The 17,929-nt window shown below is 40.0% G+C and overlaps 1 protein-coding gene across 5 annotated transcripts; it reads left to right on the forward strand.

The window, feature by feature from the left end:
- Positions 1–6,923: 6,923 nt before the first annotated feature.
- On the forward strand, positions 6,924–17,908 carry LOC119729145 (4-coumarate--CoA ligase 1-like). Of its 5 annotated transcripts, XM_038201670.1 has the most exons (13): positions 7,079–7,187; positions 7,701–7,835; positions 8,623–8,830; positions 9,489–9,595; positions 9,925–10,124; positions 10,432–10,603; positions 11,364–11,535; positions 11,714–11,814; positions 12,480–12,624; positions 13,138–13,220; positions 13,767–13,868; positions 13,972–14,032; positions 14,603–17,908. In XM_038201670.1, the coding sequence occupies exons 2-13, from the start codon at positions 7,731–7,733 to the stop codon at positions 14,722–14,724; spliced, it is 1,578 nt and encodes a 525-aa protein (XP_038057598.1). In that variant the 5' UTR covers positions 7,079–7,187; positions 7,701–7,730; the 3' UTR covers positions 14,725–17,908. The 5 variants fall into 5 exon arrangements, with proteins under 5 accessions (XP_038057600.1, XP_038057601.1, XP_038057599.1 ...); XM_038201672.1 differs by lacking the exons at positions 7,079–7,187; positions 13,972–14,032 and adding an exon at positions 6,924–6,942 and having other exon boundaries at positions 13,767–13,929; XM_038201673.1 differs by lacking the exons at positions 7,079–7,187; positions 13,972–14,032 and adding an exon at positions 7,037–7,055 and having other exon boundaries at positions 13,767–13,929.
- Positions 17,909–17,929: the final 21 nt, after the last annotated feature.

Genomic DNA, 17,929 nt, shown 5'->3' on the forward strand with positions numbered 1-17,929 from the left:
TGGGTGTATTCTCGAGGTTACACCGAAAGCGTGGGTGCATGAGATTAAAACAAGTTTCGATTTTATTCGCTAAAAGTTTACGATTTGCAACATTTCAAACAATCATTTTGTTAATCGCCGTTTCCCAACTTGTTCCCCCATCTCTGCCCGGGTCCTGGTACATTTTGACATTCCCCGAAACCATAACAAAGCTAATTTTAGAAGATGTGACAAAATCTTTGACGAGATTCCCTCAAAATGTTGTCATTTTGTGATTTTATTTGTAACACAAAGGTTTCGATCTGATTGGGGCTCCACAAATTAGTGCGACGGCTGTTGCATGTTGCTACGATTTTCAGGTGGCGATTTATTGCAGATCATAGCTAGAGATATAAAAACGTTAGAATCCCAATTTTGAGTAAGTTCTAATTTTTCTTTTTCATTGACAGCTTGCTTATACCGGACGAACGTCTTGATGAAAGTGCCGAATACATCTCTCATAAGGTGTTTGTCAATTCGGACCAATTGATGTAAATTTTAAGAATAGGCTAAGAAGAGCTATAACTTAATTAATTATTGGATAAATTATCGTTTATAAATTGTCACTTGGTGACGAAACCTGACGGTTTCTCACAAGTGCTTAGAGACCGTGGCTCTAATGGCTGACAGATAATGTTGAATAATTGTTTTTCATCTGAGAAAGGCAAAACCGAACGATCCAACTGCACTGGGGAACCTACGTACAGAATCAGACAGGGAAGAAATTTCAATCTTGTTAAAAAAGAACGAAGTATAAGGGCCTCTTATTCCTATCCAGTGTATGGTGATAAACTAGAGACGGACGCAGGTTGTGCTGGCATAATGTTTGGAAACAGTCGTCGGTTCATAGCCAGCCAGCTGTGTGACGTCAATAGGGAAAACCCCCGCTGCCCTGATCGTGCTGCCTATCAGGGGTCGACGGGTATGTTTGACAACGGAATAGTGTCCCGCGTCATTCGTGCACACGATCCTGTCTGATTTGCGTTCGTCATCGTTTCCATTTGGTGTCATTATTTTGGACACCAAAATATGCAGTTTTTCTGAAAGGCGGATCTGCCGGGAAATTAGTTTTACCAAGAAGTGATTGAGGCTTGCACAATATAAAAAGCGGAATTAATAATTATTTTTTTGTATTTTCGGTCATCAGACATTGGTTTTGCTTTTTTTTTTGGGGGGGGGGGTTGAAATCTCGAATCGGTCTACTAAAGACAATTTTGTTTTAAAGGCATATTGTATCAATAACAGCACTCAAAATCCAAAGAAGAATATTCAGTACATAACTTGAAGTGGATAACACCTTTCGAGAAAACAGTGGGAAAACCATACCCATCCTTTTCATCAGGAAACACGATCTCGTCTGAAGCACTCTTTATTTCCATCCAAAAAAATCAGTCAGTTGACTGATCGTTGGAAATCACCTACATTTCTTGATTTCTTTTGCTAAAATATCACTTACCTTTATTGTGATCCGTGGACAAGGTTAAAAAACGGTGTTTGTGTTCTAAATTCTGGAAGAGTACATAAGCGATTTAAATGATTCTTTCACTAAGGCCAAAAAAAAAGTCTCCGGTTTCTGGTATGCGCCCGCGTCGCCGTAGCAGCCATGCGCGTCGGCAAAATGAAAAAGTTTTTTTTCAATGAAAGATGATGTCTCAAAACCGCCAAACTCACTGGTTTGACTGGAATCCTGCTCCTTTAACGTGTTTTTAGATGGGGTTATGATCGAGAATAAGCTTTATGTGGCCTCTCTGGACTCCCATATATTTGCACTAAGTGTAGTCGGGCACCATTTGCAGTCATCAGCCGCCATTTGAAGCAAAAAAAGTCAGGTAAAAAAAAATAAGAAAGCCGCGTCGCCGCACCACTTTTTGGACAAGCTCCATACCAGAAACCGGAGACTTTTTTTGGCCTAAAAGAAAGCTCATTAATTGAGCTTTCATATTCTAGATCTGGAAAGCGGTACATGCAGAACTTCTTTTAAAAGAAAATAGGGGGCATCATTTGGGTTTCCTTTTTTTTTTTTTTAACTCACCCTGTATATATGCCTTTAATTAGTCCACGCAAGCACCTGTTGCTCTGGCGCTTAAATATTTACATTTATTACTTTTTGTTTAAATTTATTTTGTTTTAATTCTTGCTATTTTTTGCAATTCAATGCGCGATTGATCATTGTTATGAAGGTCGCTCAATACAAATGAAGACTTATTTCCAAAACGCGATACATCCATTTTAAAACAAAGAGTGAACAGTTTGCACTTTTACAAAACTTCAACGAATACAAACAATAATTAAAACAGCTGCTTCTAAACTTGATTTTTGGCATAATTGTATTCTTAACTTGTGTTTTACTATATAAAACAGCCGTCGAAACTGACTTTCAGCAGCCAGGGGACTAGCGGGATGCTGAAAGGTAACAAAATGGCCTTTATCTCGGCTTGGAAATAAACTCTTCAAATTTTAAATAATATCATCATTATTATCAAATTGGGACAAAATATACACAAATATTATCTCCGAATTAGTTCGGCAATGTTAATTTTGATATTTTTGTTCACGTTTATTTTGCCGATGTTTCTAGAATTTGCATGAAATTGACTAAAATGAGACACTGCATGGGTTAAACAGGTTTTTTTTAGGGGGGACGGGGGCCTTTTCCTTTTCGTCGAAACTTGTCCATTTTCGTTCAGCTTTCGAATTTGTTCTGCGGTTTCATGACGTTTGTGAAATAAGCTGCCACGATGATGTCATTCTAAGTTTCCCTCTTCCCTTCCTTCATCCCCAGATTGTCTGGGTAAAAATCTTCTGAATTTTTGACGAGATTTAGTTTCCAAAAAGAAAAGGGGATTCCCCAACTCGCGAGCACGTGGTTCTGTAAGCCGGTTTGTCTAAAAAAAAAACCCGGGAAATGGTTCCTTGTTTTCCCGCGCGCGGGAACTGAACTGCCTCACTGACAGCAGTTAAACCTTGTATGCACACACACACGACGTAGCAAAACTAGGAAGCGCTTGGTATGCATTCATGACGTTCCTATAAAATCCTTTGTACACACTGTAGCAAAACAAAACGGCCCATTGAGAACATTATTTTTGTGGAAACCAATTATGGTTTCTGTACAAGATTTGCAACAGTTCTTCACGTGACCACCAAAGTCAGGTGATGAGATTGAGAGAAGTCAGAAAGGAGCTATTATAAGAGTTGACAAGTTGTCTGGGAAAGCCCGGAGTTAGGTCGGGGTGGGGGTTGGTTGGGGTGGGGGAGGCTACGTAGAGATTGGGGGCATTTCATGTAGTTTTAAGCCAAATTTGAAAGTGAGGAGCCCAAGGGGACTTTTTGACTTGTATATAGGCCTAAAATATACACTCGGAACAACATGGGGAAGGGGGAAACATGCAGCGCCCCAAAAAGCTAGGAAGTATATTTGAAATATTATCATTTTCATCCCTATGGGGCAACTAAACCCCAAGATATTGCTCATGCGGATTGTGCAAAGCGAGAATCAGACCAGAACACATTTCAGATCTCTCAGCTTTTTTTTTAAAGGCTAAGCCATTTTGCAAGGCAAATAATCATTCTCTATACATGGCAAAGCTCTGTACTTTAGAAGTGCCATCAAAACTGACTGACGAGCATTCGCGGGTTTTCCTTTAGCTAATTCCTTATAATGGCTCATCCAGCTAGCTGTGTTTATAGGCGAAGTAATATTAGTAATCTTAAGAATCCAACAAAATTAGCCTTAAAACACTGACAGAAAAAAAAGTGGCTCTTGATGTCTGAAGATTTTGATCGGTTTGATATTCTTCTTGCATAATCTTCATGGCTCTCTTTTTTATTGTTTGAAATTAACGTTGAGGTTCTATAAAATGTCTACCTTTTTGTGTTTTCTTGGGAGTTTTTAAGGTACAGTTAACTGTTGGATTGGAACTATTTCCTTAGTTCAGAAATGTGATTGTTTTCACAGATTTTTAATTTCTTCTGTGTTTTTTTTTTTAAATATTCATATGCATATTTTTTGTCTTGCTTTTATCTCTTAACATTATCGTGCTTGTTCTTTTATGTTTTTCACCTGTTTAATTTTATGTAAATTTTCATTTGTTTCTGACGTTTTTATCGTCATTTAATAACTTATAAATTATTTGTTTTATGTATTCAGGGTCCTTAAGAATAACAGTTCAACTAACTGAAAAGGCTACCTGTTGAAATAAAACTAGTATATAAATTACTTGCTATAGGAACTGCATGTTGCAAGCATGATAAGATAAAAAAAAATGAATGGGGTTAAAGGGGGGGGTTAAAGGGAATATACATCATTTGCTTTTGCTGTAATTTTCAGAAATGGATGGAATTGGGGGGTTGGAAATATATAGTAAATATAGTTACACTAACTTTTTTGAGGTTTTGGGTTCGAAAATGCTATAAAAACCAAGAAAAACGATAATTTTCCTGTAGTCTGGTTCCCTGACTTCATATAAGAAGAAACAGAGCAGTTTACATACATTGGGGAATTGTAAGGTCAGGGAACCAGTCTAGCTGGCTCGTACCCGTTCATAGGTTTGTAATCGATTGCAAACAAGTGCAATGGTCAATTGGGGCCAGTATTTGAAAAAAAGCCAGTTGTTTCCAACGCTGATCGGCCGATCAGCGTTGGAAATTGATACAAAAATACCACTTTTCTTGAAAATGACAGTATACCAGGTGCCATAATTTTACAGGATGCTTTAGACTGTCATTTACCAACATCCTATTAAGGTATTTCGCAAAAACTTGGTAGTTTTATTTTTCGATGTTTGCAAATGTTGTATATTCCCTTTAAGTTGGCAAAATGAAAGAGGACACACGTTGCAAAAATTATGGCATTGAATAATAACAAAACTGTAGAGTATTATCTCATCTCGCACACACAGATTGGAGTCATCTTTATGACATCATTTATAGAGGATTTGACGAATTGGTAAACAACAAAACTACCTCAAACACGTCACTGTAAAGACGATATTTAATCGGCAGATGAGCGCAAGTAGTTGCCAAATGTGATGCAATTATTATCAGAGAGGGATTTCGAACGAAAGTTCGAGTTAGTCCCGGCAGAAAATTTCCACAGGTGTTTGTTTCTCAGCCGTGTTTTTTTTTAATTGTATATGCGCAGTGCTATAGTGCATTCGTATACAATGATGGATATGGTCGTTGCGGGTTAACAAATGCTTATTATTGCACGGTGAACAGTTCTGGAATGTTGCCTTTTGTCAAAAAGTTTGCGTGTTTGTACTTGACCACCGGAAGAATGAAAGGTATACGCGTGCACACAAAAGCATTTACTGCACAGCGTGTGGTAGGGACCCGTGATGGAAAAGGACATAAATTACATCATCCTTTTGTTGTTAATTACGAAAAAGTACCCCGAAAATTTCGGAACATTGTTGTGCAATGTTTAAAAAAATAAGATTTTTCGGCTACGTTACGCTGTGAGTTTGGAACCATTATTTTATCCTCACTTTTTTTTTATAACGATCTTGCTCCTATAAGATTGGAGGCTTTTGAGATCTTGAGATCTTGCTCCTGATTCATCACCAATATGACAGCGCGCACATTAATTTTACCCATCGTAATTATTCTACTACATGCAAAGCCATGGTCAACAGCATTTCTCACAGCGGCAATATGCATGAGTTTTATCTAAAAATTACTTGGAATTAATATTCTTCATCTTTTCAAATATTTCGATGTGATAACTTTTATTTAACGAGCTTTTACAACAGATACATAAATTCTCATTTTTTTATTGAAAAAACTTAATTGGACACTATGTACATTTTGTAGGAGCATGTCTCAAATTTATAGTCTTAGCTGATTAAGTTTTAAATTAAATTTAAAAATATGTTTCTAACTGTCTATATTCCGGACCTGTGATTATCTCAAGTAATAACCGATGTCTTCTTTTTTTATCCATTGAAACAATAGTGAGTTATGGCAATCCGATTTGTACACGATAACCCCAGTTTTATCCAAATCAAATCCCACGATCTCATTGTTTAAGTGAGGAAACAATAGAATAGGTATTTCTGCGGATTTTCTACAACCAAAAGAGGCAGGCTCATGGGCGTGGCCAGGATTTATTTCTCGGAGGGGAAGGGGCACACATCCCCCCTAAAAAAAATCCCTGTACTTTTCCGGCATATTCTCGATTTATCATTTTTCGAAAGTGGGCAATGACATTTGCCCCTTCCCCAACCCATTAAAATTAACAGCTATATAAAATTCGCGCCTCTTTTTCTTTCTCCCCCCCCCCCTTTTTTTTTCTTGTTGCCTTTCCGGGGAGAGAAAGTGCCCCTTGCCCCCTTTTCCTTTTCAACTCATAATGGGCAGGCTATTGCATCACAAGGGCAGGCTATAGGATTGCATCACTTTGGCTCAAATACTTAGATTACCTAAGATTAATTTGACTGGAAAATATGCGTCATACAGTACGGATGACTACAATTCTGTAATTTCGCTGTCGAGGTGTCTTACTTTTGTGACATAAAATCAGCCGAGTCACGTTTTCGCAGCGTGAAGGTGAGATTTTGAGCCTCAATATACTTTCATTGTCGTTTCCCGTCAGTAACGCCTATTAATTTCAACTTCCTCATGACACAAAGGGAATCAGACCAATCATATACTTGTACTCAATTTTGCATAGTTTGTCTCCTTTCTATTTCGTCTTTGCAACAAAACTGCTGAAAAGAAATAGGCCCCCTGTCTGGCCTTCGGGAAATTTCGGGGACTTTTTTTCACGAGGTGGAAATCCCGCTCTTGTCATTTTCGTTGTAGAGGGCAGTACCACGAATTTACGATGAAAAAAAAAGACTAAATTCACCGGCAATTGTTCACCGCCTTTCCTATTTAGAGGCTGCCTTATACTTTTACAACTGTGTTGGTCAACTACCTAAAGTATTATTTTGAATGTTTTATACACAACGATGTTAATAAAAGACTAACCCATACCGCGACTTGTCGCTGCTTTTATACAGATTATATTTCGCGTAGATTGAGAACTTTATTCGGTGAGAAATAAGTTGTTGATCCCGTTGATAGAGGGCGCTGTACTGCCCGTCCCGAAACACCCGATCACGTGCCCGATGTATTATTTGGTATTTAAGAAGAAATTACTAATTTTTCCAAGTTGGACAAGTTTTGTGAGTCAAGAGCCTGGCCTTTAGTATCATGAGCATGTATAGAGTAGACCTGAGCTGAAAAAAATTGGGCGCAACTAGAGTTTTCTTTTATTTGTTAGGTCCTATAATTGTCTATTTTTCCCAGGCAAGATTATTGTTTGATAATGATATGCCTTATTGTTTCATATCATTTAAACATGTTAAATGACATTAAATTTTTTGTAATGACACCCGTGCCCTCTGTTTCATGTTTTGTCTGCTTTCCAGCTTTTGCCTATATAGGCCTAGTAAGTAGTATCAATAAACATTACTCTGTGGTATCATGAGTGGAGGGGGGGGGGGGTGCCCCCTGGTAGTGATCAACTTAATTTTTTAAATAAGGCAATTTTTCGCTTGAGAGAGTCCTTCTTCCCCCTGGCACATCCCCCCTCCCCCCCCCCCCCCCCCCCCCCACCACCAGCAGTAACCTCTCTGGATCTACCCTTGTTACCGGTGTCAATAATCTGTATCTCACTGAATAATTTCTCTAAGCAGCCATTACCATAGCAACGAGGCTGCAACAAGATGACGACTTTCAGAAGCAAGTTTCCTGATGTCTCCTTTCCCAGCATGTCTGTGGATGAATTTGTCATGGAGCACTTTGATCGCTATGGAGACCGAGTTGCCATGGTATATTGAACCTTTTGATTTCAGGAAATAAATCCTGATGGAAAGATTCCCATATCTGGCCATCACTTGTCATCCTGTGCTTAAACCCTTTGAGACTGGTCTGAAAATTTCTCATTAAAAACCTCAATATTTTACCTGCTATAATATTGACTTTTTAGGGCACATTTTCACTTTCTGATGGCTAGTAGGTCATCGAAGGGAAAAAGTTGTGATGGCCAGATATGGAAATCTTTCCACACTTGCTTGACATTGATGATTTCTAATGCTTGAAAATTGTGCATCGGGACACTTTGCAAGAACGCAGTGGCTATTGTTACGGCAGCCGTAACGCATTTCCCATTTTCTATCGTTACGGTAGACTGCAACCTGGCAACTTTTATAAAAAAACATGACAAGAAAATATAAAATTAGAAGGAAAAAAGTGAATTTGAACTTTATGAAATTCGGACTTTATTTCCCTTTTAAAAAAAATCCTCCAAAGCCTCAGGTTAGAAAAGGAAAAAAATTCGAGTGCAAAACTGAGATCCGAACCCGCAACCTCGCGGTGCAAAATCCTACCCTCTATCGGCTGAGCTGGCGCACTGCTCGATAAAGCGTGTGGAAACAAATAATTATATACCTGCGTGCGTACCAAAAAAATATCGTAGAGGGCGCTAAACAACGAGTGCCGTAACGATAGCCACTTCGTTGCAAGAAAACCTCTTTTTTTGGGAGGGGGGAAACTGCTTTAAATTATTTTACTACCTGACAATGCCATCATGTGATGTAATTTTATATTCCTGATCAGGTTGATGGCATAAAAGGACACGAATACACTTACCGTCAAATTAAACTCCTGGTGAGAAAGGTCCGTTTCGGCCTGGCTTCCATGGGCTTCAAAGCTGGGGACGTGTTTGCAATCTTCAGCCCCAACTGTCCGGAGTTTGGAATCGTCATGTTGGGCGTGCTCAGTGCTGGGGGCATCGTTACGACGATGAATCCCATGTTTACTGTAGGTAAGTCAACAACACTCATCCAGAAATGGCCGCGATCATACACAATCTGTAAATCTGTTTGATATGGGCTAGGCTTTGTCTCGTCCAATTTGCCACATGTCCCCCGCTTTGCAGGCAAGTTGCCCACTTCGCTATAAGATCAGCTAATAATAAGCTAGTAAGACCAGCACATCTGCTCTCACTAACATAGTAGCGGTTCATCTTTTTAAATTTTCTCCCTAGGCTTTCCTAGGGAACCTATCAGTGATCGGGAAATGGTTATCGTCGGTCGCATTCAACTGTGAAGTGCAGTGATCAAGCATCGCTAATTAGATATGCAACTCGGTGATACCCCCCGCGCAACTACTGGTATCAAATAGGGAGCTGTCGTTGTGTTCGACGATATTAATAGTTGTTTACACCAGCGGTCTGATTTTACATAAAACAACCTCAGCCCCATTCCTGCAAAATTCCCAAGACATTAGTTAGAGAAAGTCAAAAACAGTTATGAGTGGTCGCTCTACAACAGTAACTAAAATCACTATCAGTCACTGACGTCTTGGCCCAAACCTAGCTTCACTATTGATGCCTGTTCACTTTGAGGAGCGTAGCCTTTATTCTGTTACAGGAAAGACTTAATATAACCAAAATAAATTGTCTCTTTTTTTTTTCATTTCAGACGAGCTGGTTTATCAACTGAAAAACTCGGAGGCTAAGTATCTCATTACAGTTCCAGCGTTTGCCGATAAGGTGTTCAAGGCGCAGACGAAATTGCCAAGCTTGAAAGTAAGTGAGCAACCTATTTGAACCACTTCGCGCCGGGATTATTTTGACATTGACCAGACCCAGGCGCGGGATTGTTTTTCACAAAACTGGATAACAGACGGGTTCAGGTCATCATCTGCGGGTAGCACACCTTGATATATCGCTGTAAGCGGGTCGCAGACAGATATTTCCGGCCTCGCTCCCTTCGTGTTTATCCGTCATCCTTGCGTGTAAACACGTCATCTGACGGGAACTGGTTAAGAAAACTTTGTACCTCATTCAAAAGTGAAAACAAAGCGAATTTTAGAATGGTCAGTACAACGGAGTTTTGTTTTCATTTTTACAAAAAGGAAGTGTTTGTCTTTGGCGAGCATCCGGGCTGCACCTCCTACCTGTCGCTCATTAACAACAACGGGCAGAGTCTCCCGAGGTCAAAGGTTGACCCTGATGAGGTTGTTGTGCTCCCTTACTCCAGTGGGACCACGGGGCTGCCAAAAGGGGTCATGCTGACCCACAGAAACATGATCAGCAACACGTACCAGCGAAGCAGGTTGGTTGGAACTAAAAGGGTCTTCAGAAACAATGGACATACCCACAGCACGACCCATGGCACGACCCATGGAGGCCAGTGACTGGTCAAAAAAAATATTGCAAAGGAAATACTAGGTGTTGTGGGTAATACCATGGTGCCATGACCGTGTAACACTTCATCTGGGGTCCACTAATGTCCTGAAACCCAACATTCTCCCTGCTAGTTGGTGCGGGGCTTGCGGGCTCCGTTGAACAACAGATGATACTCAGACTACCCCCCCCTGCGTTTCCTTTCTAAATATTCTAATTTTCATTCTTGAACCTAGCGAGCACATCATCAAGATCATTCCGGGAGAATGTTACTTGGCCCTGCTGCCGTTTTTCCACATCTACGGACTGAGCATCTGCCTCTTGCAGTGTCTTTGGCTCGGAGTTAAGATTGTCACCCTCCCAAACTTCCAGCCGGAGACCTTCTTACGTAGCATACAGGACTACAAGGTATAACTGCCAGGAAATCTGTGCAACGCCCTCTTTTGTTTCAGTAACTCCATGGCAGTCAAACACTCAGAAGCACGTGTCTTAACATATTTGTTTTTGTCTGAAAAGAGTTGTCATCAAGTCGGTCACTAGTCAAATCACAAAGGGATTCCTTTGCCATTATGACGGACTTGTGATGTGGCTTGTAATGGACTTCCGATGGACTTGTGATTTGGCTTGTGATCTGGCTTGTGATTTGGCTAGTGATTTGTCTTCTGATGTACTTTTGGTGGACTTATGATGGACTTGTGATTTGTTTTTGGATGGACTTCAGCCAGACTTGTGATTTGACTTGTACTAAACTTGTGATTCCACTTATGACAACATATGATGGGCCAATTTCATAGAGCTGCTTAAGCACAAAATTTGCTTAAGCACAAAAACATCTTGCTTAATAAAATCATGTTTCCAGCCAAAACTCCATGCGATTGTTATACTAAGTAAACAACATCTAAATACCAGTCACAAGCAATGTACATCACATGGAGTTTTAGCCGGTAACCTAATTTTACTAAGCAATGTTTTTTCGTACTTAAGCAAATTTTGTGCTTAAGCAGCTCTATGAGATTGGGCCATGTGTTTGTGATTTGACATGTAATTTGACTTTGGAGGGAGTTGAGATGTCCTCAACTCTGCTTCTAGTCTTCATAAGGGTTTATACTTGTTCTTAACAAAGATGTTCAAATCTCCTCAATGCATTTGTTTTAATTCTTCTCCATAGGTCACCGCACTGATGTTGGTACCTCCCTTAATGCTCTTCCTAGCCAAGTCACCCCTAGTGGATCGGTACGACCTGTCCTCAGTCCAATTCATAATATCCGGCGCGGCTCCACTCGGCCAGGAACTGATAGAATCCATTGCCGCTAGACTAGGAGTGAAATGCATCAGCCAGGGTCAGTGGCAAGAAAATATTACTCAGCAAATTTAATTCCTAGGCAGAAGTCCGCCGAGTACCAGTCCCAAGCAATATAATTTAAATGACTTTTTAACTGGTTACCTGTTTTTGCTCATTTTCTGTGCTGAGCAAATTCCCGTGCTGAACGGTTCTGTCACATTTGCTTCCACTTCCAGGTTATGGCTTAACTGAAACTTCTTGTGCCGCTACCATCACGCCTCAGAATGACATCAACTATGGATCGGTAGGATTGCTTCTGCCTAACACGGAGATGAAGGTACACGTCCACCTTCAACGTCCACGTCAAATTATGAAAATGACTGAGTTTGAAACGGTGAACTGTGTTTTCGGGCTGATATCTTGGCTCATCATCTCCAATAGCCAATTGTCTCTCAAATGTGCTATAAAGAGCCAGTATGAACTCCATGCTAAACCGGTTCACGCCGGGATTATTTTGACATTGACCGAACCCAGGCGCGGGATGGTTTTTCACGAACCTCGATGCCAGACGGGTTCAGGCCGTCATCTGCGGGTAGCACACACTGATATTTCCGGCCTCGCTCGCTGTGTGTTTACCCGTCAACCGTTCCGAGTACCGCAAAACATTTACGGTTAAGTGCCCCCACAACGGTCACTAAAACAGAGTTACCCTTGACCCTTTATTGCATTGTCGCAGTACGACTGGCGTTCACACAAAGAGAACACAGGTTTAAGCACATTCAGAAAGACGAAAGTCGAACAAACTTCACGCCATGTGTGTACTACTCACCAGTGCACGCCCGTGGTGTGGCTGGCCCAAGGATGTCTCATAAGTGGTCACGATCCATCATCTACTGTTCATCTGCTTGCTGTATGCAAAGTCTAAGTCCTGAATTTGTAAACAAATTAGCACTAGCACTGTTAGATTTTTTTCCCAAGACCAAGTTGTTATTTTGGTTCTAGGTTGTTGATGTTACATCAGGGAAGCTACTCGGCCCAGAACAAGACGGGGAGATATGGGTGAAGGGACCTCAGATCATGAAGGGATACCTCAAGAACCCAGAGGCCACGGCACAGTGCATCGACAAAGATGGCTTCTTCCACACAGGTGAGCCACAGTTTTGCCTTGACTTGAGACTGGATGACTGATTATTAACTTGTAAGGACTTGTGAGGACTTGTTAGGATTTGTGAGGACTTGTGAGGACTTTTAGGATTTGTGAGGACTTGTGAGGACTTTTAGGATTTGTAAGGACTTGTGAGGACTTGTTAGGATTTGTGAGGACTTGTGAGGACTTTTAGGATTTGTGAGGACTTGTGAGGACTTGTAGGATTTGTGAGGACTTGTGAGGACTTGTTAGGACTTGTGAGGACTTGAGAGGACTTGTGAGGACTTGTTAGGATTGGTGAGGACTTGTTAGGACTTGTGAGGACTTGTGAGGATTTGGGAGGACTTGTGAGGACTTGGTTTGACTTGTGAGGACTGCTCCTTAAAGTACTATACACTCAAATGACGTTTGCACCTCAGTAATGACTTCTACTTATCATTGTTGGATAAGTGCAGTAGTCATGCAGTGGCATTCTACAGACAAACCTTAATCTACCGTTCTTTTCCTCTTCAGGTGATATCGGTCATATCGACAAGGACGGCTACACGCATATTGTTGATCGACTCAAAGAACTCATCAAGTACAAAGGACATCAAGTAAGGCTCCGTGGCATTCGATCATTATATCTTGATATTTTTTTTGTCATATTGTAGAAATCTTATACTCCCTTAGGCCAAAAAAAAAAAGTTTCTGGTATGGAGCTTGCCCAAAAAGTGGTGCGGCGACGCGGCTTTTTTTTTTTTTTTACCTGACTTTTTGCTTCAAATGTCGGCTGATGACTGCAAATGGTGCCCGACTAAACTTAGTGCAAATATATGGGAGTCCAGAGAGGCCACATAAAGCTTATTCTCGACCATAACCCTATCTAAAAACACGTTAAAATTGTGCAGCAGCAGGATTCCAGCCAAACCAGTGAGTTTGGCGGTTTTGAGACATCATCTTTCATTGAAAAAAACCTTTTTGATTTTGCCGACGCGCATGGCTACGGCGACGCGCGCGCATACCAGAAACCGGAGACTTTTTTTTTTTTGGCCTTAGCAGCTTTGTATAAAGGAACCTCATGGAGGATAGACATTCTTTGGTTGAAGAAATTCTCCAGTGGGTAGTTAAGATTTCAACCATGTGCGAATTCCCCCCGCTAGGTCCCCCCGGCAGAGCTAGAGGCATTACTCCTGACACATCCTGAGGTGTTGGACGCGGCGGTGATCGGCGTGCCTGACCAGGCAGCGGGTGAGCTGCCTAGGGCTTTCGTTGTCCGCAAGACCAGGGGACTGACCACTGAGGTGGTCAAGAAATACGTATCCGGTAAGAGCCTGAAAAACCGTGTCATATAGACTCTCTAATTAGGCGTTCGTTGTCCGCAAGTCCGGGGGACTGACCACTGAGGTGGTCAAGAAATACGTATCCGGTAAGAGCCTGAAAAACCGTGTCATATAGACTCTCTAATTGGGCGTTCGTTGTCCGCAAGACCAGGGGACTGAGCACTGAGATGGGCAAGAAATACGAATCCGGTAAGAGCCTGAAAAACCGTGTCATATAGACTCTCTAATTAGTCGTTTGTTGTCCGCAAGACCAGGGGAATTAAGCGCCTGAAAAACTGTCATATAGACTCTCGGGGAAATTTGAGGGCGCTATAATGCTCATGCGCAGGATGCACTTGATACACGTACTGGTTGGGCAGGCAATTTCGGACTTACTTACGAGTATGTGACCTTACAGACTATCCAAGTTGCCCAGCTTTTGTGATGACTGGGCTGGCTTTCCTCACTGGGACGCCCCAAAGCTGGCTTTGGTATTGCACACAATGCTCTCCCCTTCAGTGACATGTTCAGAGCTATGCAAAAAGCACATGTATGTGCGTTCAGGCATGGAATCAAACAAGTAATGACTACCAGAACCATCACCATAATTTCAAAATTGGTGTATATATAATTATTGGATTTCTCGGTAATTAGGTTTCAATCTTTACCTTTCTCAGACAATGCCGCACCTTACAAGCGGCTTCGCGGTGGCGTCATTTTCCTGGATCAGATTCCCAAGTCGGCAAGCGGCAAGATACTGAGACGTGAGCTGAGAAAGACTCTGAAATCCTCCCTCTGATTCACAGACCTGCAGTAATCCTGTGACGCCCCAGACTAGAACGCAGTCCCAACTTAAGTGTTCCAGTTGGAAGGTTAATAGTTGGGACGGTTCAAGCTGAAGTTGGGACCGATGATCTAGTTGGGCGGAACAATCCCATCAACCCATACAACTCAGGGGTCAATTATATAATATTGGATGGCTTTAAGGTGGATACAAGAATATATTGCACGAGCTGTGAATATTGTCATAGGGAGTGCAGTATATTATTGTATCCTTGGAAAAAAAAGCCATCTTATAGTTGTTTTATTATTTAAATCATGCTGACTTGATTCGCAAGAAATACAATTCAAGACGCTGTCTTCATATCTCTTATTTCGTCAAACTATTTGAAGCTGCCATTGTGATTATTGGCATCAGTGCGCGCATACCTGGACTGCTGTGCGCTGCGTGGGCGTCCGCGTTCGAAGATACCGCGTGCTACGTACGCTCTGTTGACTGGTTGACAGCTGTGAGTTTCTACGCTCTTGATCGAGCGGGAACCAGCGATAATGCCTGGATGAGGACTCGCCGCGGAGAATATCAAAAGTAATATTGCCCGCAATCCGGGTACTTTTACTGACAATATTGCGGTCATCCAGGTACGTTTTATAAAAGCATACAATACGCCAATTTATTTTTACTGCTGGAAGCCCGATATATATAATAATTACAAATAACTGGGGAAGCACATACAGTACTTGCTAAGCAAGGACATGTTACCAGCCAAAATGTCGTGCAGTGTCTATTCCATATGACTGGTACCCTGCTTTCCTGCTTACTACATCAATTTGGGAAGCAATATTTTTTGTTCAGCAGTTCCTTGAAATTGAGCCCAGATCAGATTTTTTTTTTGGTATAAATCTGGTATTATACAACCTGTAAAACACGCCAAAAAAGGAATTTAATTTCCTATTGAAATATTAAGATTTAAATTTTAGTTCTATTTAGCAAGTATTGACTTTCCAACTAAGTTGTATTTTTATAATAACATCAATGTTTTAATTTTTTTTTAAATAATTCATATTTACACACAAAAAATGTATATGAATGAAAGTTTTAAAATGTTCTTCATTTTCTTATGTGAAAATGGTATTCTTCATTTGAATTACATGTAAAACTGCGCAGAATAATGTTGAATTGAGCACAGTAAGGGTTTATGAATTGAAATTTCTAAAAGTTTGAGATATCAATGTGTGCTCATGTATTTCAATGAATCAAATATGAATAACTCTTCGTGATAACGGTTTGCTCATGTATTTCAATGAATCAAATATGAATAATTCTTCGTGATAACGTGATGGTAAAAAGAGGACTTCATTTTCAAAGGCACATCGGTGGTTGCATAAACCTGAAGATTATGATCTTCCATTAATGTTTTTGGAACAAAATATCCAATACTTGAAGATTTGATGCATTCACCAAACGGACACAACATCAAATTTCTGATTCAAACATTCACACTATTGCGCTCATTGCTGTTTATTTATTCTTGTAAATTTTTCAAACGCAAGAATACAATTCAAACATACAACATAAACTTCCAAAAATCTTTTTCCAAATATCTAGCATTCTTTTTAAAGAACCATCCTCTTGTTAAAGCTCATTAAGATATATATATGAAGCTAACTGAAAAGTAAAATCAACCAAAGCTAAAATGAAAGGAATATATTTTTGCTAAATGATCACATCAACCCAATGGCACATGTATTACGTTGTTTTTAAATCACTGAAAAAAAAAACAATAGGGCGGTTTCGGGTGCAGAGTAAAATGTCAAGGACACTTTAAGGTTTTTTATATAAACAAGTATCAAGACGATGAACTTGACCTAAACCAACTTACCAAGTATATAATTACTACCAAAGATTGTTTAGAAGACGTCTTACACATCATTCAATAATGCAAACAAAATTCGCAAGTTCCATATATCAGCAACACTGTGCATGGCACGTATTAACAAAAATATTAAGTGGGGGCATTGTTACATTATGCTTTAGAAACCAAATCAAATCCAGTTATTTAAATTCGGTAAATACTACTTGACTTAAAATCCTGCCAACAAGCATAAACAATTTAAATATATTCAAGCATTCATAATAAAATTTTATTCCGATGCTCAACATAAATAAACACGTGCTATTGTGTGCTACTGGATATAACAAAAAAAAATTATGAATATCAAGCAGCTATTTTCTGACAACTGTTTTTCTCTGCAAAAATCAAATATTTTTAAAAATTCAGCTGCGGTATGTCTTCCCACGAAAAACAATAAATCTGTACTGTTGGGTTTCTTATGGAAGTTTCGGTAGCTACGTTTCTCTGGTCATTTCAATTTGGCCACGTTTAAAACAACGATGCATGTCATTTCCATATTAAAGCACAGTATAATCGCCAAAAAACGTAATGAACAGCACATCATTTTTTATGTACAGCGTTTACCGTTACCAAATTAAACCCCAGCAATTATTCTTCAAAATACCGACAAGCAACAAGATTTTTTCCCCCAAGTCAGATCGAGTCCCTTCTGCCGCTAATTCTCAATATATTTTAACTTCTGAAGAAATACAACTGACCAATTTAAAACCCAGGCTCAGTGGTGTTTTAACTTTCAGATTCACTTTTTAAAGGCAAAAGAAAATTGTTTAGGTAATTGTATAACGTGCGTAATAACTTTTTACAACAGCAAAATGGTAATACACTAGATAGTTATAAGATTAATGCTTTGGTTATAGCTCCAAAAGTGGGAACAAAATTGGTGACAGTGCATCACTAGAGTGAGAACTCACCTGCTCTGTGAGAATAGATACGAAAAGTTTAACACCATAGAAAAGTTAGCATGATGAAAATATCCTGTCTCTCTAACTACCTCTGCTGATTCTGTGAAATAACTCAAAACCTTGTTCAGATATGAAAGTCTTTCCTTTTGTGAGTTAGCATGTTACGCTCACTGAGTAAAATACATGTAATTTTTTACCAGGGTGAGTGAAAAATCATATTGGAATTTGGAGGATTCGGGACTGATAGGATTAAAAGGAATATTCAACATTTGCCAACATCAAAAAAACAAAACTACCAAATTATTGCGAAATAATTTATTGGACTGGTAGTGGATGACATTCTGAAGCATCCTGCAAAATCATGGCACCTGGTGTGCTGACATTTTCAAGAAAAGGTTGGAAAAACCAA

The sequence above is a fragment of the Patiria miniata genome, unplaced genomic scaffold (assembly GCF_015706575.1).
Source record: "Patiria miniata isolate m_02_andy unplaced genomic scaffold, ASM1570657v1 HiC_scaffold_20, whole genome shotgun sequence".
NCBI lineage: Eukaryota > Metazoa > Echinodermata > Asteroidea > Valvatida > Asterinidae > Patiria > Patiria miniata.

Bases quoted from the DNA above. Each gene is read 5' to 3' on its own strand.
- LOC119729145 (XM_038201672.1), top strand. From the start codon at position 7,731: ATGACGACTTTCAGAAGCAAGTTTCCTGATGTCTCCTTTCCCAGCATG. The intron at 9,596-9,924 runs GTAAGTGAGCAA...TTTTACAAAAAG, and splicing joins CGAAATTGCCAAGCTTGAAA to GAAGTGTTTGTCTTTGGCGA. The intron at 12,625-13,137 runs GTGAGCCACAGT...TTTCCTCTTCAG, and splicing joins AGATGGCTTCTTCCACACAG to GTGATATCGGTCATATCGAC.